The following is a 24,557-nucleotide window of genomic DNA, read 5'->3' on the forward strand; positions in this document are numbered from 1 at the left end:
AGATCCAAACTGCTACAGACCTATATCCATCCTGCCCTGCCCTTCGAAAGTATTTGAAAGCCAAGTTAACAAACAGATCACCGACCATTTCGAATACCACCGTACCTTCTACGTTTCCGAGCTGGTCATGGGTGCACTTCAGCCACGCTCAAGGTCCTAAACAATATTATAACCGCGATTGATAATAGACAGTACTGTGCAGCCGTCTTCATCGACCTGGCCAAGGCTTTCGACTCTGTCAACCACCGCATTCTTATTGGCAGACTAAATAGCCTTGGTTTCTCAAATGACTGCCTCGCCTGGTTCACCAACTACTTCTCAGATAGAGTTCAGTGTGTCAAATCGGAGGGCCTGTTGTCTGGACCTATGGCAGTCTCTATGGGGGTGCCACAGGGTTCAATTCTTGGGCCGACACTTTTCTCTGTGTATATCAATGATGTCGCTCTTGCTGCTGGTGACTCTCAGATCCACCTCTACGCAGACGACACCATTTTGTATACATCTGGCCCTTCATTGGACACTGTGTTAACAGACCTCCAAATGAGCTTCAATGCCATACAACACTCCTTCAGTAGCCTCCAACTGCTCTTAAACACTAGTAAAACTAAATGCATGCTTTTCAATCGAACGCTGCTGGCACCCGCCCACCCGACTAGAATCACCACTCTCGACGGGTCTGACCTAGAGTATGTGGACAACTACAAATACCTAGGTGTCTGGTTAGACTGTAAACTCTCCTTCCAGACTCACATAAAGAATCTCCAATCCAAAGTTAAATCTAGAATCGGCTTCCTATTTCGCAACAAAGCCTCCTTCACTCATGCTGCCAAACATGCCCTCGTAAAACTGACTATCCTACCGATCCTTGACTTCGGCGATGTCATTTACAAAATAGCCTCCAACACTCTACTCAGCAAATTGGATGTAGTCTATCACAGTGCCATCCGTTTTGTCTCCAAAGCCCCATACGCTACCCACCACTGTGACCTGTACGCTCTTGTTGGCTGGTCCTCACTACATGTTCGTCGTCAAACCCACTGGCTCCAGGCCATCTATAAATCACTGCTAGGCAAATCCCCGCCTTATCTTAGCTCATTGGTCACCATAGCAGAACCCACCCGTAGTCTGCGCTCCAGCAGGTATATCTCACTGGTCATTCCCAAAGCCAACACCTCCTTTGGCCGCCATTCCTTCCAGTTCTCTGCTGCCAATGACTGGAACGAATTGCAAAAATCTCTGAAGCTGGAGACTCTTATCTCCCTCACTAACTTTAAGCATCAGTTGTCAGAGCACCTTACCGATCACTGCACCTGTACACGGCCCATCTGAAATTAGCCCACCCAACTACCTCATCCCTATATTGTTATTTATTTTGCTATTTTGCACCCCAGTATCTCTATTTGCACATAATCTCTTGCACATCTAGCATTCCAGTGTTAATACTATTGTAATTATTTTGCACTATAGCCTATTTATTGCCTTACCTCCATAACTTGCTACATTTGCACACACTGTATATATATTTTCTGTTGTATTTTTGACTTTATGTTTTTTTTACCCCATATGTAACTCTGTGTTGTTGTTTTTATCGCACTTCTTTGCTTTATCTTGGCCAGGTCGCAGTTGTAAATGAGAACTTGTTCTCAACTGGCTTACCTGGTTAAATAAAGGTGAAATGAAAAAAATAAATAAAAGGTTTACCTCAGGTAACTGATTATTAACAAGGTTACAGCTACTTGGTGAGCGCGCCCACTGTTCACCTGAGTACATATTGTGGTCACCAATAGTGAGGTGAGACACAGTTTAAGAGGCGATGGCTGGTGGATAGCCATCAAACATTAAACATTTTCTGGTCATGGTTAACCATATTTGTTTTAAGAAAAAAGTGTACAATCTAAACAAAACGCATGTCCCTGTCCTCTTTTTCAAGATGTGGACGATTTAAACAGCCAGAAGACATTTTTAAATTAAGAAATAACCTTTTCTTTGAGGACTTGTTGTTTCTAAATGGCTGCTTGGTAATTTCATATGCATCGAAATCTTCGTTCGTAGGCATCAAATTGAGCGAATGCTGCTCAGGTTCACTGAGTTGCAAACCAAATGGGTATAATGGGGTGATTGTTGTCTAATCAGGTGGTCTAGCTAATGGATTTGTATATCTGACGCAGTTGATGCCTCAGATTATGAGCCAAGCAAGTGTCATGGATTAGTTATGTAGTACCCACATACGGCCACAAGGACGAGCAAGAGTGCCATAAACCCATACTGTTTTTGGCCATATAAACCCTAAACCTAACAATCAATCATATGGATTTATAAAGCCCTTTTTACACCAGCAGATGTCACAAAGTGCTATACAGAAACTCTTACCCTACTTATAACCTATTTTAGCCGTAACCCTAACCCCTAATTCTAGGGTAGGGTAGCCTAGAACACTTTTAGAAACTATTTTAGTAATAATATTATCTTAGTAAATACAATTATAGTATTAAATAGCGTTTTGATTATTTTGTTGTTATTTTATTGTATGTATAATTGCAAGACAGAACACTTGATAAATAAGACACATTTGTTTTATTTTTAAATGTGGTTTGAATTGGGTGACCTAGTAACCTCTGTGTGAAAGTCCAGCAATTGGCTTGGGGCAGGTTTGAGACTGATCTAATACACTTTATTTCTCAGCTGCCTCACCAATGTCTGTACGTGAATTAATAACTTTTAATTGTTAAATATTTCCAATAGATGGCAGCATAAGACCACGAAGCATCAGTTATAGGCTACAAGCAGCAATATGATTTACATAAATTAGCATGCAACCAAATACTATATGTCCCATGATTTTCTAAAATGGTCACTCATTACTTTAGTTAGCTATATATCTCGTATTAGGCCTGTGATGCTTTTGGAAGAGCAATTAAATAGTGACTATAGCAGGTGTTGAACCCCTGGTAAATAATCACTAGTCAGATGCTCCAACCTCAACCCTAGTATAGATGCATTTTTAAATATCTAATATTGCGATTAAACATTTTTACATTTTAGTCTACGCTCTTATCCAGAGCGATTTACAGTAAGTGAGTGCATACATTAATTTTTAATTTTTTGTTTTTGTTCATACTAGCCCCCCGTGGGAAACGAACCCACAACCCTGGCGTTGCAAACGCCATGCTCTATCAACTGAGCTACATCCCTGCCGGCCATTCCCTCCCCTAGCCTTGACGACGCTGGGCCAATTGTGCGCCGCCCCATGGGTCTCCCGGTCGCGGCCGGCTACGACAGAGCCTGGATTTGAACCAGGATCTCTAGTGGCACAGCTAGCACTGTGATGCAGTGCCTTAGACCACTGTGCCACTCAGGAGTACAACCTCGGAATAGATAAGACAAGATTGCGTCTTCCAGCCCGCCAATAAATTACATCTTGCAACCCTTGCGGTTTGCAAATGTACCTCAACATGCCCCTCGCTTGTGCTAGAAGGCAGAGTGCTCGCTGCTGGTTGATGAATCTGACAATGAATGTACTAGGAAAATACGTTTTTCGCGACCAGAGGTGACTAAATTAATGTTCAGGCTTATTGATAATCGTTATAGTAATGAAGCATAATTTCAAAACATGAGCATAAAAACAGCTAATAATAAACATGAATCATCATTATATTATTTCACGGTAATGTGTTAAATGCTTTTTCAGTCGTTCCTCTTGCGTTAGCAGTGTGGAAAGGGACAGTAAAAAGCGTGTGCAGGAGTTTTCCTGTGAGGGGGAGTGGTGGTGTATCCAGAGAAAAAACTAAACAAACCTTCTGAAATGTCATTCATGGTCTTATGCTGCCATCTATTGGAATTATTTAGCAACTGCAGTAGTACTGAATAAAGTATATCCTTACTAAAGTAGTAATTACTCAGAATTTCAAAATAGGACATTTTCTAGTTCATTTACCACTTACAACCATAACATAACAATTTATAGCATAACAAACAATGAAACTGACATAAACCAAAAACACCATACAATTAGTTAACTATATATATATATATATATATATATATATATATATATATATATACTATTTATTTCGATGGGTGACATTATCTGCCAAAGTAATACCACTGTAGATAAAGAAGAGCTCTCCAGTAGGTGTACCAAAACATTCAAAGGCCATTTTCTCAAAATTGAGGTTACAAGTTTATCATCTTTCAAAGCAGAATTACTTTCCCATTGTTCCTCAACTGTAGTGTATGATATACCTTTTTCTAGCTGAGTCTCTACTTTTATCCAATGTAAAAAACACAATTTCAAATTTTGCTACATAAGATCGAATCGAGCCAGTCGGTCACATTTGACTGTATAAAACCTAGCAGTACTACTTATTTCTCTGAGAGTGAGGCAGATATATATTATTACTGTGTAAAACCTAGCAGTACTACTTATTTCTCTGAGAGTGAGACAGATATATATATATTATTACTGTGTAAAACCTAGCAGTACTACTTATTTCTCTGAGAGTGAGGCAGAAATATATTATTACTGTGTAAAACCTAGCAGTACTACTTATTTCTCTGAGAGTGAGGCAGATATATTATTACTGTGTAAAACCTGGCAGTACTACTTATTTCTCTGAGAGTGAGGCAGACATATATTATAACTGTGTAAAACCTAGCAGTACTACTTATTTCTCTGAGAGTGAGGCAGATATATTATTACTGTGTAAAACCTAGCAGTACTACTTATTTCTCTGAAAGTGAGGCAGATATATAGCATTTTTACAAAAAAATAACATTATTTTTCTCTGAAATGAAATCATCAAGTGATGGATTTTAAACAAATACATTTCTGTCATTGAACAACCCCATGCCATGATTAGATAGTGAAAAAACACACCAATCTCTTTCATAATGTCTTTAAACAATAAAAGCTAATTTACCAACATTTCTGAAAATGCCGTTTTAGAATGAAACTCTTCTTATGTTTCCTGTTTCTCCATCTGAGCTCAGAGTAGATGAGAGACGTAATGTTTGTCTCTGTTGTGTTGAAGCCCAATCAAGCAGGAGAGACCAGCCTCCCCTGTACCCAGCTGTGTGTCCATGAATAATGACTGGTCTATGATGGAATCTCTAAACTTTAGAGAGGGAGACTTTTCTACTGAACAAAGGTAAGAAGAACTCATGGGTCATGGTCAGTGAGTTAAACAACACTGTCTCTAGTCATTTCTCCTCTCCCATTTTACCATTTATGTTTGTTGTTTTCATAATCCATAGGCTAAGTGTGTGTGGGTGTGTGTGTGTGTGTGTGTGTGTGAGTGTGTGTGTGTGTGTGTGTGTGTGTGTGTGTGTGTGTGTGTGTGTGTGTGTGTGTGTGTGTGTGTGTGTGTGTGTGTGTGTGTGTGTGTGTGTGTGTGTGTGTGTGTGTGTGTGTGTGTGTGTGTGTGTGTGTGTGTGTGCACTCCCTGGATGAGGAGATGTAATCTCATGTTTTGTCCACAGAAACCAACAGGAGTTATCAGAGTCAGAGATGCTCAGTGGTCAGTCTTCCCAGAGTCATCAAACAGACCTGGCCTCCATATTCATTGTATGTGGTCTTGTTATCTACATTTGTTTTTGTTTACCTCAAGTAAAGTTGATCTGTCAATCATTCATTCATTTGTTAATGAGAAAGCATTTAGTCTCTTGCTTAACTTATTTACTTGATTTATTTCAGTTGCTTGAAGAGAATATTATGACATTTGTGAAGAACGAGCTGAAGAGGTTCAAGAGGATTCTTAGTCCAGAACTCCCAGAAGGCTTTGAGAGTCAGAAGCAGGATAAGGAAGTGGTGGATGCTGAAGATGAGAAGCAGGAGAGCAGTGCCAGAGAGGGGGTTCTGAAGATCACACTGCTCGTCCTGAGGAAAATGAACCAGAAGGAGCTTGCTGACACACTGGAGAAAAGTAAGAGCTGTCTGCCTCATGTTGAATGCTGTTTTAGAACATGTAAAAGCTGTAGCTAAAGTACAGCTAAAGTAGCTGTGTAACTAAATGATATTGTAGCATCCTTAACACAACACCTAGTGACCTCATCAAGTAGCAGCAGGGATGTGTTGTGTTGATTAATTGAGAGAGAGAGAGAGAGAGAGAGAGAGAGAGAGAGAGAGAGAGAGAGAGAGAGAGAGAGAGAGAGAGAGAGAGAGAGCGAGAGAGAGAGAGAGAGAGAGAGAGAGAGAGATCATACCAAAAATAATATAATAAGTCACACCAGTGTGTAATGCATTATCAAAACATTTACACATTTATACAGTCACTTAAGATAAGACATTAATTGTATTTAAAACTTTATAACAGTAGGCATTAAAACAGACGTAATATTAATATCCTCTGTGTTATTTCTAGATTCAGATGAGCTTGCTGTGATTTGCCAACGTGAACTCAAATCTAATCTAAAGAAGAAGTTTCAATGTGTATTTGAAGGGAACGCTAAACAAGGAAACCCAACACTTCTCAATAAGATCTACACAGACCTCTACATCACAGAGGGTGGAAACGGAGAGGTCAATAATGAACATGAGCTGAGACAGATTGAGACAATAACCAGGAAACAAGCAAGACCAGAGACTGCAATCAAATGTAACGACATCTTCAAACCCTTAACTGGACAAGACAAACTTATCAGATCTGTGCTGACAAAGGGAGTCGCTGGCATTGGAAAAACAGTCTCTGTGCAGAAGTTCATTCTGGACTGGGCTGAAGGAAAAGCAAATCAGGATGTCCAATTTGTAATTTCATTCCCTTTCCGGGAGCTGAATTTGATGAAAGGTGAAAAACTCACTTTGATTGAACTTCTCAATCACTTCTCAATGGAAACCAAAGAATCAAGAATCTCGAACTACAACAAGTACAAAGTTCTGTTCATCTTTGATGGTCTGGATGAGTGCCGACTGCCCCTAGACTTCCAGAAGAACAAGATCTGTTGTGACGTCACAGAGTCAACCTCAGTGGATGTTCAGCTGACAAATCTCATCAAGGGAAATCTGCTTCCCTCTGCTCTCATCTGGATAACTACCCGACCTGCAGCAGCCAATAAGATCCCTTCAGGGTGTGTTGACCAGGTGACAGAGGTACGAGGGTTCAATGACCCACAGAAGGAGGAGTATTTCAGGAAGAGATTCCGTGATGAGGACCTGGCCAACAGAATCATCTCACACATAAAGACATCAAGGATCCTCCACATCATGTGCCACATTCCAGTCTTCTGTTGGATTTCTGCAATAGTCCTTGAACACATGCTGAAACATAACAGAGAAGAGATGCACAAGACTCTGACTGAGATGTACTCACACCTTGTGGTGTTTCATACCAAACAGAAGAATGAAAAGTATCTTGGGAATGAAGAGACAGGTCCACACTGGAATGAAGAGAGCATTCTGTTACTGGGAAAACTGGCTTTTCAACAGCTTGTGAAGGGCAATCTAATTTTCTATGAAGAAGACCTGAAAGAGGCTGGCATTGATGTCAATGAAGCCTCAGTGTACTCAGGATTGTGCACACAGCTCTTTAAAGAGGAATGTGGGCTGTACCAGGACAAGGTGTACTGCTTCGTGCATCTGAGCATTCAGGAGTTTCTGGCTGCTGTATATGTGTTCCTCTCATTCATCAACAACAATGAGAATCTAATGGCCGAACCTCAAGTTACTGAAGTTACTGTCTACAAGAGTGCTGTGGATAAAGCCTTACAAAGTGAGACAGGAAACCTGGACCTGTTCCTCCGCTTCCTTCTGGGCCTCTCAATGGAGTCCAATCATAAGTACTTACGAGGTCTACTGACAACAACAAGAAGCATCTCACAGAGCCATGAAGAAACAGTGAATTACATCAAGGAGAAGATCAGAGACAATCCCTCTCCAGAGAGATGTATCAATCTGTTCCACTGTCTGAATGAACTGAATGACCATTCTCTAGTGGAGGAGATCCAAATCTACCTGAGATCAGGAAGTCTCTCAGAAGAAGAACTGTCACCTGCACAGTGGTCAGCTCTGGTCTTTGTGTTGCTGACTTCAGAAAAGGAGCTGGATGTGTTTGACCTGAAGAAATACTCCAGATCAGAGGAAGGTCTTCTGAGGATGCTGCCAGTGGTCAAAGTCTCCAGAGCTGCTCTGTGAGTACATCAAATGACATATAAGAACTAATCATCAGGAATAAATATTATGTTTAGAGAAATATATGTATTATAATATTTATATAATATTATATTGAAACACATATTGAATAAATGCATTGATTTCCACATTAGTATAACATTATGACCATACAATTCTAGGAGACGGAAGATGAATATACAGTGAGAGAAAAAAGTATTTGATCCCCTGCTGATTTTGTAAGTTTGCCCACTGACAAAGAAATGATCAGTCTATAATTTTAAAGGTAGGTTTATTTGAACAGTTAGAGACAGAATAACAACAACAAAATCCAGAAAAACGCATGTCAAAAATGTTATAAATTGATTTGCATTTTAATGAGGGAAATAAGTATTTGACCCCCTCTCACATTTACATTTTACATTTACATTTTCGTCATTTAGCAGACGCTCTTATCCCGAGCGACTTACAAATTGGTGCATTCACCTTATGATAGCCCGTGGAACAACCACTTTACACATTTTTTATTTTATTTTATTTTGTAATGGGGTAAGGGGGGGTAGAAGGATTACTTTATCCTATCCCAGGTATTCCTTAAAGAGGTGGGGTTTCAAGTGTCTCCGGAAGGTGGTGAGTGACTCCGCTGTCCTGGCGTCGTGAGGGAGCTTGTTCCACCATTGGGGTGCCAGAGCAGCGAACAGTATTGACTGGGCTGAGCAGAAACTGTGCTTCCGCAGAGGTAGGGGGGCCAGCAGGCCAGAGGTGGATGAACGCAATGCCCTCGTTTGGGTGTATGTTAGGATGAAACAGTCAGAGGTCACCAAGTGCAACATAGCTTCAGCGTGTAAATCAGCTAGAAAGATGTGTCGGCATCGAGTAATTGTCTCTGGCCCCCTCCCAGTTAGGGGAAGTGACGAGCTCTACAGCAGAGTCTCAGCACTTAATCGCTGGTTGAAAACTGTTTTCTGCCCCTCCCAAAAGATAACATTTGTGGATAATTGGCCCTCTTTCTGGGACTCACCCACAAACAGGATCAAGCCTGACCTGCTGAGGAGTGACGGACTCCATCCTAGCTGGAGGGGTGCTCTCCTCTTATCTACCAACATAGATAGGGCTCTAACTCCTTTAGCCCCACAGTGAAATAGGGTGCAGGCCAGGCAGCAGGCTGTTAGCCAACCTGCCAGCTTAGTGGAGTCTGCCAATAGCATAGTCAGTGTAGTCAGCTCAGCCATACCCATTGAGACTGTGTCTGTGCCTCGACCTAGGTTGGGCAAAACTAAACATGGTGGTGTCCACCCTAGCAATCTTATTAGGATAAAGACCTCCTCCATTCCTGCCATTATTGAAAGAGATCGTGATACCTCACATCTCAAAATAGGGTTACTTAATGTTAGATCCCTCACTTCAAAGGCAGTCATAGTCAATGAACTAATCACTGATCATAATCTTGATGTGATTGGCCTGACTGAAACATGGCTTAAGCCTGATGAATTTGCTGTGTTAAATGAGGCCTCACCTCCTGGTTACACTAGTGACCATATTCCCCGTGCATCCCGCAAAGGCGGAGGTGTTGCTAACATTTACGATAGCAAATTTCAATTTACAAAAAAAAAAATGACGTTTTCATCTTTCGAGCTTCTAGTCATGAAATCTATGCAGCCTACTCAATCACTTTTTATAGCTACTGTTTACAGGCCTCCTGGGCCATATACAGCGTTCCTCTCTGAGTTTCCTGAATTCCTATCAGACCTTGTAGTCATAGCAGATCATATTCTAATTTTTGGTGATTTTAATATTCACATGGAGAAGTCCACAGACCCACTCCAAAAGTCCTTCGGAGCCATTATCGACTCAGTGGGTTTTGTCCAACATGTCTCTGGACCTACTCACTGCCACAGTCATACTCTGGACCTAGTTTTGTCCCATGGAATAAATGTTGTAGATCTTAATGTTTTTCCACAAAATCCTGGACTATCGGACCACCATTTTATTACGTTTGCAATCGCAACAAATAATCTGCTCAGACCCCAACCAAGGAGCATCAAAAGTCGTGCTATAAATTCTCAGACAACACAAAAATTCATTGATGCCCTTCCAGACCCCTTCTGCCTACCCAAGGACGTCAGAGGACAAAAATCAGTTAACCACTTAACTGAGGAACTAAATTTAACCTTGCACAATACCCTAGATGCAGTTGCACCCCTAAAAACGAAAAACATTTGTCATAAGAAACTAGCTCCCTGGTATACAGAAAATACCCGAGCTTTGAAGCAAGCTTCCAGGAAATTGGAACGGAAATGGCGCCACACCAAACTGGAAGTCTTCCGACTAGCTTGGAAAGACAGTACCGTGCAGTACCGAAGAGCCCTCACTGCTGCTCGATCATCCTACTTTTCCAAATTAATCGAGGAAAATAAGAACAATCCAAAATTTCTTTTTGATACTGTTGCAAAGCTAACTAAAAAGCAGCATTCCCTAAGAGAGGATGGTTTTCACTTCAGCAGTGATAAATTCATGAACTTCTTTGAGGAAAAGATCATGACCATTAGAAAGCAAATTACGGACTCCTCTTTGAATCTGCGTATTCCTCCAGGGCTTAGCTGTCCTGGATCTGCACAGCTCTGCGAGGGCCTGGGATCGGGAGAGACACTTAAGTGTTTTAGTACTATATCTCTTGACACAATGATGAAAATAATCATGGCCTCTAAACCTTCAAGCTGCATACTGGATCCTATTCCTACTAAACTGCTGAAGGAGCTGCTTCCTGTGCTTGGCCCTCCTATGTTGAACATAATAAACAGCTCTCTATCCACCGGATGTGTACCAAACTCACTAAAAGTGGCAGTGATAAAGCCTCTCTTGAAAAAGCCAAACCTTGACCCGGAAAATATAAAAAACTATCGGCCAATATCGAATCTTCCATTCCTCTCAAAAATTTTAGAAAAAGCTGTTGCGCAGCAACTCACTGCTTTTCTGAAGACAAACAATGTATACGAAATGCTTCAGTCTGGTTTTAGACCCCATCATAGCACTGAGACTGCACTTGTGAAGGTGGTAAATGACCTTTTAATGGCGTCAGACCGAGGCTCTGCATCTGTCCTCGTGCTACTAGACCTTAGTGCTGCCTTTGACACCATCGATCACCACATTCTTTTGGAGAGACTGGAAACCCAAATTGGTCTACACGGACAAGTTCTGGCCTGGTTTAGATCCTACCTGTCGGAAAGATATCAGTTTGTCTCTGTGAATGGTCTGTCCTCCGACAAATCAACTGTACATTTCGGTGTTCCTCAAGGTTCCGTTTTAGGACCACTATTGTTTTCACTATATATTTTACCTCTTGGGGATGTTATTCGAAAACATAATGTTAACTTTCACTGCTATGCGGATGACACACAGCTGTACATTTCAATGAAGCATGGTGAAGCCCCAAAATTGCCCTCGCTAGAAGCCTGTGTTTCAGACATAAGGAAGTGGATGGCTGAAAACTTTTTACTTTTAAACTCGGACAAAACAGAGATGCTTGTTCTAGGTCCCAAGAAACAAAGAGATCTTCTGTTAAATCTGACAATTCATCTTGATGGTTGTAAAGTCGTCTCAAATAAAACTGTGAAGGACCTAGGCGTTACTCTTGACCCTGATCTCTCTTTTGACGAACATATCAAGACTGTTTCAAGGACAGCTTTTTTCCATCTACGTAACATTGCAAAAATCAGAAATTTTCTGTCCAAAAATGATGCAGAAAAATTAATCCATGCATTTGTTACTTCTAGATTAGACTACTGCAATGCTCTATTTTCCGGCTACCCGGATAAAGCACTAAATAAACTTCAGTTAGTGCTAAATACGGCTGCTAGAATCCTGACTAGAACCAAGAAATTTGATCATATTACTCCAGTGCTAGCTTCCCTACACTGGCTTCCTGTTAAGGCAAGGGCTGATTTCAAGGTTTTACTGTTAACCTATAAAGCGTTACATGGGCTTGCTCCTACCTATCTTTCCGAGTTGGTCCTGCCGTACATACCAATACGTACGCTACGGTCACAAGACGCAGGCCTCCTAATTGTCCCTAGAATTTCTAAGCAAACAGCGGGAGGCAGGGCTTTCTCCTATAGATCTCCATTTTTATGGAACAGTCTGCCTACCCATGTGAGAGACGCAGACTCGGTCTCAACCTTTAAGTCTTTACTGAAGACTTATCTCTTCAGTAGGTCATATGATTGAGTGTAGTCTGGCCCAGGAGTGTGAAGGTGAACGGAAAGGCTGGAGCAACGAACAGCCCTTGCTGTCTCTGCCAGGCCGGTTCCCCTCTCCACTGGGGTTCTCTGCCTCTAACCCTGTTGCAGGGGCTGAGTCACTGGCCTGCTGGTGCTCTTTCATGCCGTCCCTGGGAGGGGTGCGTCACTTGAGTGGGTTGAGTTACTGACGTGATCTTCCTGTCTGGGTTGGCGCCCCCCCCCCCCCTTGGTTTGTGCTGTGGTGGAGACCTCTGTGGGCTATACTCGGCCTTGTCTCAGGATTGTAAGTTGGTGGTTGGGGATATCCCTCTAGTGGTGCGGGGGCTGTGCTTTGGCGGAGTGGGTGGGGTTATATCCTTCCTGTTTGGCCCTGTCCGGGGGTTTCTTCGGATGGGGCCACAGTGTCTCCGGACCGCTCCTGTCTCAGCCTCCAGTATTTATGCTGCAGTAGTTTATGTGTCGGGGGGCTGGGGTTAGTTGGTTATACCTGGAGTACTTCTCCTGTCTTATCCAGTGTCCTGTGTGAATTTAAGTATGCTCTCTCTAATTCTCTCGTTCTCTCTTTCTCTCTGAGAACCTGAGCCCTAGGACCATACGTCAGGACTACCGGGCATGATGACACCCTGCTGCCCCCAGTCCGCCTGGCCTTGCTGCTATTCCAGTTTCAACTGTTCTGCCTGCGGCTACGAAACCCCTACCTGTCCCAGACCTGCTGTTTTCAACTCTAAATGATCGGCTATGAAAAGCCAACTGAGAGACCTGAGCCCTAGGACCATACGTCGGGACTACCGGCCGTGGTGACTCCTTGCTATCCCCAGTCCGCCTGGCCTTGCTGCTATTCCAGTTTAAACTGTTCTGCCTGCGGTTATGGAACCCCTACCTGTCCCAGACCTGCTGTTTTAAACTCTAATGATCGGCTATGAAAAGCCAACTGAGATTTATTCCTGATTATTATTTGACCATGCTTGTCACTTATGAACATTTTTGAACATCTTGGCATGGTTCTGTTATAATCTCCACCCGGCACAGCCAGAAGAGGACTGGCCACCCCTCATAGCCTGGTTCCTCTCTAGGTTTCTTCCTAGGTTTTGCCTTTCTAGGGAGTTTTTCCTAGCCACCGTGCTTCTACACCTGCATTACTAGCTGTTTGGGGTTTTAGGCTGGGTTTCTGTACAGCACTTCGAGATATTAGCTGATGTAAGAAGGGCTATATAAAATAAAATTGATTGATTGATTGGTGTAGGGACTGATCAGAGCCTGAAGGTACGGAGGTGCCGTTCCCCTCACAGCTCGGTAGGCAAGCACCATGGTCTTGTAGCAGATGCGAGCTTCAACTGGAAGCCAGTGGAGTGTGTGGAGGAGCGGGGTGATGTGAGAGAACTTGGGAAGGTAGAACACCAGACGGGCTGCGGCGTTCTGAATGAGTTGTAGGGGTTTAATGGCACAGGCAAGGAGCCCAGCCAACAGTGAGTTGGAGTAATCCAGACGGGAGATGACAAGTGCCTGGATTAGGACCTGCGCCGCTTCCTGTGTAAGGTAGGGTCGTACTCTGCGAATGTTGTAGAGCATGAACCTACAGGATCGGGTCACCGCCTTGATGTTAGCGGAGAACGACAGGGTGTTGTCCAGGGTCACGCCAAGGCTCTTTGCACTCTGGGAGGAGGACACAACGGAGTTGTCAACGGTGATGGCGAGATCATGGAACGGGCAGTCCTTCCCCGGGAGGAAGAGCAGCTCCGTCTTGCCGAGGTTCAGCTTGAGGTGGTGATCCGTCATCCACACTGATATGTCTGCCAGTCATGCAGAGATGCGATTCACCACCTGGTTATCAGAAGGGGGAAAGGAGAAGATTAATTGTGTGTCGTCTGCGTAGCAATGATAGGAGAGGCCATGTGAGGATATGACAGAGCCAAGTGACTTGGTGTATAGCGAGAATAGGAGAGGGCCTAGAACTGAGCCCTGGGGGACACCAGTGGTGAGAGCACGTGGTGCGGAGACAGATTCTCGCCACGCCACCTGGTAGGAGCGACCTGTCAGGTAGGACGCAATCCAAGAGTGAGCCGCGCCGGAGATGCCCAACTCGGAGAGGGTGGAGAGGAGGATCTGATGGTTCACAGTATCAAAGGCAGCAGATAGGTCTAGAAGGACGAGAGCAGAGGAGAGAGAGTTAGCTTTAGCAGTGCGGAGAGCCTCCGTGACACAGAGAAGAGCAGTCTCAGTTGAAAACCAGTCTTGAAACCTGACTGGTTTGGATCAAGAAGGTCATTCTGAGAGAGATAGCAAGAGAGTTGGCTAAAGACGGCACGTTCAAGAGTTTTGGAGAGAAATGAAAGAAGGGATACTGGTCTGTAGTTGTTGACATCGGAGGGATCGAGTGTAGGTTTTTTGAGAAGGGGTGCAACTCTCGCTCTCTTGAAGACGGAAGGGACATAGCCAGCGGTCAATGATGAGTTGATGAGCGAGGTGAGGTAAGGGAGAAGGTCTCCAGAAATGGTCTGGAGAAGAGTGGAGTGGATAGGGTCAAGCGGGCAGGTTGTTGGGCGGCCGGCCGTCACAAGTCGCAAGATTTCATCTGGAGAGAGAGGGGAGAAAGAAGTCAAAGCATAGGGTAGGGCAGTGTGAGCAGGACCAGTGGTATCATTTGACTTAACGAACGATGATCAGATGTCGTCAATCTTCTTTTCAAAATGGTTGACGAAATCATCCACAGAGAGGGAGGAGGGGGGGAGGGGGAGGAGGATTCAGACAGTAGCTACTAAATACCTAACGCCAATGTTTCAGACAATGATGTTAGAAAAACAGCTGAATGGTAGGCAGCTAGCTGGCATAATTACAGGTACTCTCAAGCGTGAAACAACTATCCACAGTTGCTAATAGTTACCAGTAGCTACCCTCTAGCTAGTCCAGGTGGTGGGTTAGCTAGCCTCGTGCTTCACCGGGCTCAGACGAATACAATACTTACCTACAATAATTACCTACAATAACCTACGATAACTACAATAACCTACGATAACTACCTACAATACCTAACTACGTCTCAATACATGGTTTAAGCTTTACTTGACACCATATAAGCCATATAAACCAAGCTTACCTCCCTCCAGAGAGAGACACAACCTCACCCGACAACGATCAGACATAAATCAATCAGAAAGATTTCTGGCTCCCAGGTGTCTTTATACAGGTAACGAGCTGAGATTAGGAGCACACTCTTAAAGGGAGTGCTCCTAATTTCAGCTTGTTACCTGTATAAAAGACACCTGTCCACAGAAGCATTCAATCAATCAGATTCCAAACTCTCCACCATGGCCAAGACCAAAGAGCTCTCCAAGGTTGTCAGGGACAAGATTGTAGACCTACACAAGGCTGGAATGGGCTACAAGACCATCGCCAAGCAGCTTGGTGAGAAGGTGACAACAGTTGGTGCGATTATTTGCAAATGGAAGAAACACAAAAGAACTGTCAATCTCCCTCGGCCTGGGGCTCCATGCAAGATCTCACCTCGTGGAGTTGCAATGATCATGAGAACGGTGAGGAATCAACCCAGAACTACACGGGGGAGGATCTTGTCAATGATCTCAAGGCAGCTGGGACCATAGTCACCAAGAAAACAATTGGTAACACACTACGCCGTGAAGGACTGAAATCCTGCAGCGCCCGCAAGGTCCCCCTGCTCAAGAAAGCACATATACATGGCCGTCTGAAGTTTGCCAATGAACATCTGAATGATTCAGAGGAGAACTGGGTGAAAGTGTTGTGGTCAGATGAGACCAAAATCGAGCTCTTTGGCATCAACTCAAATCGCCGTGTTTGGAGGAGGAGGAATGCTGCCTATGACCCCAAGAACACCATCCCCACCGTCAAACATGGAGGTGGAAACATTATGCTTTGGGGGTGTTTTTCTGCTAAGGGGACAGGACAACTTCACCGCATCTAAGGGACGATGGACGGGGCCATGTACATTCAAATCTTGGGTGAGAACCTCCTTCCCTCAGCCAGGGCATTGAAAATGGGTCGTGGATGGGTATTCCAGCATGACAATGACCCAAAACACACGGCCAAGGCAACAAAGGAGTGGCTCAAGAAGAAGCACATTAAGGTCCTGGAGTGGCCTAGCCAGTCTCCAGACCTTAATCCCATAGGAAAATCTGTGGAGGGAGCTGAAGGTTCGAGTTGCCAAACGTCAGCCTCGAAACCTTAATGACTTGGAGAAGATCTGCAAAGAGGAGTGGAACAAAATCCCTCCTGAGATGTGTGCAAACCTGGTGGCCAACTCCAAGAAACATCTGACCTCTGTGATTGCCAACAAGGGTTTTGCCACCAAGTACTAAGTCATGTATTGCAGAGGGGTCAAATACTTATTTCCCTCATTAAAATGCAAATCAATTTATAACATTTTTGACATGCGTTTTTCTGGATTTTTTTGTTGTTATTCTGTCTCTCACTGTTCAAATAAACCTAACATTAAAATTATAGACTGATCCTGTCTTTGTCAGTGGGCAAACGTACAAAATCAGCAGGGGATCCATTCACTGTATATGTTGTTTGAGAGAATTAACCAAATGCATATGCCATTGTCCTTCTACACTACTGGTTAAATTAACAGTGTGTTTGTGAAATCATGATGATCTCTTTGTCAGGCTGTCAGGCTGTTTAGTCACAGAGAAAGGCTGTGCTTCTCTGGTCTCAGCTCTGAAGTCAAACCCCTCACACCTGAGAGAGCTGGACCTGAGTAACAATGACCTGAAGGATTCAGGAGTGAAGCTGCTCTCTGCTGGACTGGGGAATCCCCACTGTAAACTGGAGACTCTGAGGTCAGTATTCCTGTAGTTGGTCAACAAGTAATAACTGTTCACCAGATCCACATGTGTTTACCAGGCACACATAGTCCACACCATATGTGTTTGGACATTGAAGCTTACAGTTTTAAATTTGGTGCTATGCTACAGCATTTTGGATTTGATATATAATGTTTCATATTAGGCAACAGTACAGAATGTCACCTTTATTGGAAAAACATAATCTAAAACAAAGCCAAGACATACTGCAAATGCATTCAACAAGTTTGTAGAATCACAAGCTTGATGTAATCACTGCAAGCAAAGAATATTGGACCAAACACTAAACTTTTGACTAAATAATTACGACTTTTTGAAATGGGAGAACTACATACAGTGGGGAAAAAAAAGTATTTAGTCAGCCACCAATTGTGCAAGTACTCCCACTTAAAAAGATGAGAGAGGCCTGTAATTTTCATCATAGGTACACGTCAACTATGACAGACAAATTGAGGGAAAAAATCCAGAAAATCACATTATAGGATTTTTAATGAATTTATTTGCAAATTATGGTGTAAGTATTTTGTCACCTACAAACAAGCAAGATTTCTGGCTCTCACAGACCTGTAACTTCTTCTTTAAGAGGCTCCTCTGTCCTCCACTCGTTACCTGTATTTATGGCACCTGTTTGAACTTGTTATCAGTATAAAAGCCACCTGTCCACAACCTCAAACAGTCACACTCCAAACTCCACTATGGCCAAGACCAAAGAGCTGTCAAAGGACACCAGAAACAAAATTGTAGACCTGCACCAGGCTGGGAAGACTGAATCTGCAATAGGTAAGCAGCTTGGTTTGAAGAAATCAACTGTGGGAGCAATTATTAGGAAATGGAAGACATACAAGACCACTTATAATCTCCCTCGATCTGGGGCTCCACGCAAGATCTCACCCCGTGGGGTCAAAATGATCACAAGAACGGTGAGCAAAAATCTCAGAACCACACGGCGGGACCTAGTGAATGACCTGCAGAGAGCTGGGACCAAAGTAACAAAGCCTACCATCAGTAACACACTACGCCGCCAGGGACTCAAATCCTGCAGTGCCAGACGTGTCCCCCTGCTTAAGCCAGTACATGTCCAGGCCCGTCTGAAGTTTGCTAGAGTGCATTTGGATGATCCAGAAGAGGATTGGGAGAATGTCATATGGTCAGATGAAACCAAAATATAACTTTTTGGTAAACACTCAACTCGTCGTGTTTGGAGGACAAAGAATGCTGAGTTGCATCCAAAGAACACCATACCTACTGTGAAGCATGGGGGTGGAAACATCATGCTTTGGGGCTGTTTTTCTGCAAAGGGACCAGGACGACTGATCCGTGTAAAGGAAAGAATGAATGGGGCCATGTATCGTGAGATTTTGAGTGAAAACCTCCTTCCATCAGCAAGGGCATTGAAGATGAAACGTGGCTGGGTCTTTCGGCATGACAATGATCCCAAACACAATGAAGGAGTGGCTTCGTAAGAAGCATTTCAAGGTCCTGGAGTGGCCTAGCCAGTCTCCAGATCTCAACCCCATAGAAAATCTTTGGAGGGAGTTGAAAGTCCGTGTTGCCCAGCGACAGCCCCAAAACATCACTGCTCTAGAGGAGATCTGCATGGAGCAATGGGCCAAAATACCAGCAACAGTGTGTGAAAACCTTGTGGAGACTTACAGAAAACGTTTGACCTGTGTCATTGCCAACAAAGTGTATATAACAAAGTATTGAGAAACTTTTGTTATTGACCAAATACTTATTTTCCACCATAATTTGCAAATCAATTCATTAAAAATCCTACAATGTGATTTTCTGGATTTTATTTTCTCATTTTGTCTGTCATAGTTGACGTGTACCTATGATGAAAATTACAGGCCTCTCTCATCTTTTTAAGTGGGAGAACTTGCACAATTGGTGGCTGACTAAATACTTTTTTTCCCCCACTGTACATGAAGTGCTTTCATTTCTAATCGGTAAAATACATATGTATGAATACCTTTAAATAATAATAATATGCCATTTAGCAGACGCTTTTATCCAAAGCAACTTACAGTCATGCGTGCATACATTTTTACGTATGGGTTGTCCTCTGTAGCTCAGGGTGGTCCTCTGTAGCTCAATTGGTAGAGCATGGCGCTTGTAACGCCAGGATAGTGGGTTCGATCCCCAGGACCACCCATACAGAAAATTACTCCAGTCATCATCCACCATTTTAATATTGGGCAAAACATAACCCAAAACACATCCAAAACAAACTGCAAATGAATCCAACGAGTTTGAGTCACAAGCTTGATGTAGTCATTGCGTTCAAGGACTTTCGGACCAAATACTCAACTTTTGACTACTTTAATACACTATATGTAAATTTGTCAAAATACTTTTTGACTAGATACATAAAGTGCTTTCATTTCTAAACGGTGACATTATATACTGTCACCTCATATGAAACATTTGATCTCAAATCCAAAATACTGGAGTATATAGCCACATTTAAAATGTTAGCTTCACTGTCAAAATAGATATGGTGTGGACTGTATACTCAATACAATAAAAATCCGATACCTCACTGTCTGTCTTTTGACTGATACTGCTTTTTAAACTGGTCTGGTCAGTCTACTCAAATATTTGTAATATGCATTTTTCTATCTACAAGCAATACTTTGATAATTTGTCATTTCTAATAATTAATAATTAATTTATGAATAGATATATCAGGTGTCAGGACATCTGAACATTTTGAAAAAATATACTGCCACTATTTCCACCACCAAAGAATAGAAGTGTGATTTTAATATGATTTGACTCTTTGCAGGCTGTCAGGCTGTCTAGTCACAGAGAAAGGCTGTTCTTCTCTGGGCTCAGCTCTGAGGTCAAACCCCTCACACCTGAGAGAGCTGGATCTGAGTAACAATGACCTGAAGGATTCAGGAGTGAAGCTGCTCTCTGCTGGACTGGGGAATCCCCACTGTAAACTGGAGACTCTGAGGTCAGTATTCCTGTAGTTGGTCAACAAGTGATAACTGTTCACCAGATCCACATGTGTTTACCAGGCACACATAGTCCACACCATATGTGTTTGGACAGTGAAGCTTACAGTTTTAAATTTGGCGCTGTACTCCATCATTTTGCATTTCAGATATAATGTTTCATATTAGGCAACAGTACAGAATGTCACCTTTTATTTAAAGGTATTCATACATATCTGTTTTACCGTTTAGATATCTAGTTCTCCCATTTTAAGAAGTCTTATTTATTTGGACAAATTCACTGATATTACATTGAAGTAGTCATATGTTTAGTATTTGGTCCCATATTCCTTGCCTGTAGTGATTACATCAAGCTTGTGACTCTACAAACTTGTTGAATACATTTGCAGTTTGTCTTGGTTTTGTTTTAGAGTATGTTTTTCCTAATAGAAACTGAATGGTGAATAATATCCTGTCATTTTGAAGTCACTTGTATTGTCAGTAAGAATAGAAGATGTTTCTGAACACTTGTACATTCATGTGGATGCTACCATGATTATGAATAATCATTAATAAATCGTGAATAATGATGAATGAGAAAGTTACAGAGGAACAAGGATCATACCCCCTCTGTTATTGGTAATTTTGAGAGGTTAGCATGTTTTGTTGTAGCCTCTGTAACTTTCTCACTCATCATTTTCCATGATTGATCTATGATTTGTATTAATCAAGGCATCATCAGGATTAATTTAGTAGTGTTTAGAAACCTGTTATTGTGGTAGAAATATTTGACTCGAAAGTGGTTAACTTTAAAAATATCTCTCAAGAAACTGGAGCTGGAGGAAGATTGAGCAGAGGGAAGAGATGATAGAATGGAAGAGGAGAAAGTAGCGGGAGAGAGAGCGAAGGTTGCGACGGCACATTACCATCTGAGCAGGGGCAGAGTGAGTAGTGTTGGAGGAGAGCGAGAGAGAAAAGGATTCTAAGTAGTGGTCGGAGACTTGGAGGGGAGTTGCAGTGAGATTAGTAGAAGAGCTAAGTAAAGATGAGGTCAAGCGTATTGCCTGCCTTGTGAGTAGGGGGGGGGGGGGGGGGCGGTGTGAGGGTGTAAGGGTGCATAACTCATTGTTGTTTAAACAAACTACAGAATAATAATACTAATACAATTGTCAAAGAACGTTCCTTATTCCACTCTCTAGACATGTGCTCCACATTATCGCAATTCGTCCTTCATATGTAAATACAGCCCATCTATCACTACTTCCTTTCACCATCTTACGAAATCATGTCATTAGAAATTATAACCACAAACCACTACTACGTAATAATATATTTTCCTTCACCTAAATCTAAATAATTATTTTAATACCAGTCGTATTAAACAATCCAATACACCATCAACACAACATGTCTCATCGCCCAATTAACTTACTTCCTTTGTAACACAGAAAACCCTCTCTATATCTATCATACTCTACCGCTAACTTTCCATCTAACGGTACTTTAACATATTGACAACTTATTCTTAAATTATAGTCGAAACAAACAAAACATCTATTCACATCGATGCAACGTATGAAAAAATAAATAATGTATGCACTCAATAACTGTAAATCGCTCTGGATAAGAGCGTCTGCTAAATGATGTATATGTAATATGTTATACTATCCGCCAGGTGTTGTTAATACCATCAATTCAACCTCGTTATCCAGGTCATTCATCACTGTAAAAGTTTTTATTTTCTTTCCCTCCCTGGGTTTGAACCAGGAACCCTCTACACACATCGACAACATTCACCATCTAAACACCATACAAATCCGCAGCCCTTTCACAGCAAGACCTCGTGTAGCTCAGTTGGTATAGCCTTGCGCTTGCAACGCCATGTCTGTGGGTTCGATTCCAACGGAGGACCAGTAAGAAAAAAATAATGCATGAACTCACTAACTGCAATTCGCTCTGGACAAGAGCATCCACCAAATGACGTAAATGTAAAGTTAAACAACGACTTCCACGTCGCATAGCAAGTTACGTCACTACTCTACACGTCACTAGTACGCACCACTAACTAGCTAGCTTTCACACCAAACATTCAACCCTTTATGACTTCCTTCTCCACAGAAACCATTGATCCTTGTACACCTAACGTAACATAAAATTCCCTACAGCACTCTCACGTTACAGCGAATCCCAATGGCGAACACCCACAGACAAAAACCATGGAAACTCTTCCATTTGTTACTAACAGACCAAATAAAACCCCTTCTCAAACAGCGTGCCCTCCAACGACCTCCATCGTAGGGTTAAAAACTAACGTAACACCGTTAACCATCCTAAATTGCTGTAGGAAAACGTCAAATTTGGTTCAGTTTATCACCAACCTTACATTATTAGAATACATCAGATCTAGGTAAATATCCTTTCGAAGTAGGCTAGAAGTAATACCATACGCTTTGTATTATCCGCTCAAGCATCAGTTGAATTACACTCACAAATACAGATTTTAGTCAGTACCATGGAACCGATGCCTTTTGAAAGGACAATAAGTCCCACAAGTAGCCCAACTACAATGGTTTGTAGTCTTAACCTCTGGTACATAATAACGACACAATTACCAGAAAATAGCCTTAAAAAAATCTTTCAAGTGTTTCTTTGCAAAGTTCTCACACGTGCTCAAAATGAATAAATTAGCAGTCAACGAGTGAAATCCACATTCATTGATTTGGAAATAGATCTGGCGATCTTAATAAAACGGATTATGTTTCCCTTGCGACATAATGAAATTCCTTTATTACATCATATTTGCTCCATAATGAGTTTTATTTTGATGTAAACCCTAAATTGGCTTTGTACTATATAATACATTACATCTATAACAACATTACTTATGGTCCGATTATTCATTAAACCTTATCACATGATCCAACAACGGTACAAATTAGAACCCATATTAATTACTTTCCCATCCATGATGTACGTCTACGTTTGGGTGAGCAAGTTAATACATAACGTTAGATACTTCTAAGGTACTTACATCAAATAATCCCTTTGTGGTGTTTATAACCATTCTTAATCGACACAAATGACTTCTACATTTTACCAGCGGAACCCAAAAAAATTGACTGTAATTTCCCAGACACTGGCCTTCCTGTCCATAAAACACTGACTTTTTGTCACGATCGTCTATAAAAGGAGCAGACCAAAGCGCAGCGCGTTGAGCGTTCATGACTTTATTTAATAAAGTGCAACACGAGAAAACAAAACAAAAGACGATACGTGAAGTCCTCTGTGACACCGACAGAACATGGAACAAAAACCCACAATACCCACAGGAAAACAATCAGAATAAATATGGCTCCCAATCAGAGATAACGAGCCGACAGCTGACACTCGTTACCTCCGATTGGGAGTCATTGACCAAACATAGAAAACAACAACCTAGACACCCAACATAGAACATAAACACATAGACTGCACACACCCTGGCTCAACAATAATGAGTCCCAGAACCAGGGTGTGACAGTACCCCCCCCTAAAGGCGCGCACTCCGGGCGCACCAGCATACAGTCTCGGGGAGGGTCTGGGTGGGCGTCTGTCCACGGTGGTGGTTCTGGCCCTGGTCGTGATCCCCACCCCACCTTAGTCACCACCCGCTTCCCTAGCCTCCTCCATATGACCACCCCCCAACTAAACCCCACTGGATTAAGGGGCGGCACCGGACTAACGGGCAGCACCGGACAAAGGGGCAGCACCGGACTAAGGGACAGTACCTGACTAAGGGGCAGCACCTGCCTGAGGGGCAGCACCGGACTGAATGGCGGATCCTGGCTGGACGGCTCTGGCGGATCCTGGCTGGACGGCTCTGGCGGATCCTGGCTGGACGGCTCTGGCGGATCCTGGCTGGCGGAAGGCTCTGGCTGATCCTGTCTGGCAGAAGGCTCTGGCTGATCCTGTCTGGCGGAAGGCTCTGGCTGATCCTGTCTGGCAGAAGGCTCTGGCTGATCCTGTCTGGCAGAAGGCTCTGGCTGATCCTGTCTGGCGGAAGGCTCTGGCTGATCCTGTCTGGCGGAAGGCTCTGGCTGATCCTGTCTGGCGGAAGGCTCTGGCTGATCCTGTCTGGCGGAAGGCTCTGGCTGCTCCTGTCTGGCGGAAGGCTCTGGCTGATCCTGTCTGGCGGAAGGCTCTGGCTGCTCCTGTCTGGCGGAGAGCTCTAGCGGCTCCGGTCTGGCGGACGGCTCTGAAGGCTCATGGCAGACGGGCGGCTTTGCAGGCTCAGTACAGACGGGCAGTTCCTGCGGCGCTTGGCAGACGGACAGTTCAGACGGCGTTGGGCAGACGGGCAGTTCAGGCGCCGTTGGGCAGACGGACAGTTCAGACGGCGTTGGGCAGACGGACAGTTCAGGCCCCGTTGGGCAGACGGCAGACTCTGGCCGTCTGAGGC

At 43.1% G+C, this 24,557-nt stretch overlaps 2 protein-coding genes across 2 annotated transcripts in view; both read left to right on the forward strand.

The window, feature by feature from the left end:
* Positions 1-24,557, forward strand: part of LOC311140758 (NACHT, LRR and PYD domains-containing protein 3-like) — a gene marked incomplete at its 5' end in the record, with an annotated part of 241,072 nt that overhangs the window by 205,635 nt on the left and 10,880 nt on the right. Inside the window, 2 exons of the mRNA XM_084175976.1 lie at positions 16,980-17,153; positions 19,966-20,139. Coding sequence (XP_084032102.1) covers positions 16,980-17,153; positions 19,966-20,139 — 348 coding nt within the window. The remainder of the gene's footprint in view (positions 1-16,979; positions 17,154-19,965; positions 20,140-24,557) is intronic.
* Positions 4,972-7,293, forward strand: LOC311099031 (uncharacterized protein; the record flags this gene model as incomplete). Its single annotated transcript, XM_084139631.1, has 5 exons — positions 4,972-5,147; positions 5,479-5,563; positions 5,693-5,921; positions 6,360-6,517; positions 7,267-7,293. Exons 1-5 carry the CDS (start codon positions 5,080-5,082, stop codon positions 7,291-7,293), a joined length of 567 nt encoding a protein of 188 aa, XP_083995757.1. The 5' UTR covers positions 4,972-5,079.

The sequence above is a fragment of the Coregonus lavaretus genome, assembly GCF_964263955.1.
Source record: "Coregonus lavaretus genome assembly, chromosome: 2".
In the NCBI taxonomy this organism is placed as follows: Eukaryota; Metazoa; Chordata; class Actinopteri; order Salmoniformes; family Salmonidae; genus Coregonus; species Coregonus lavaretus.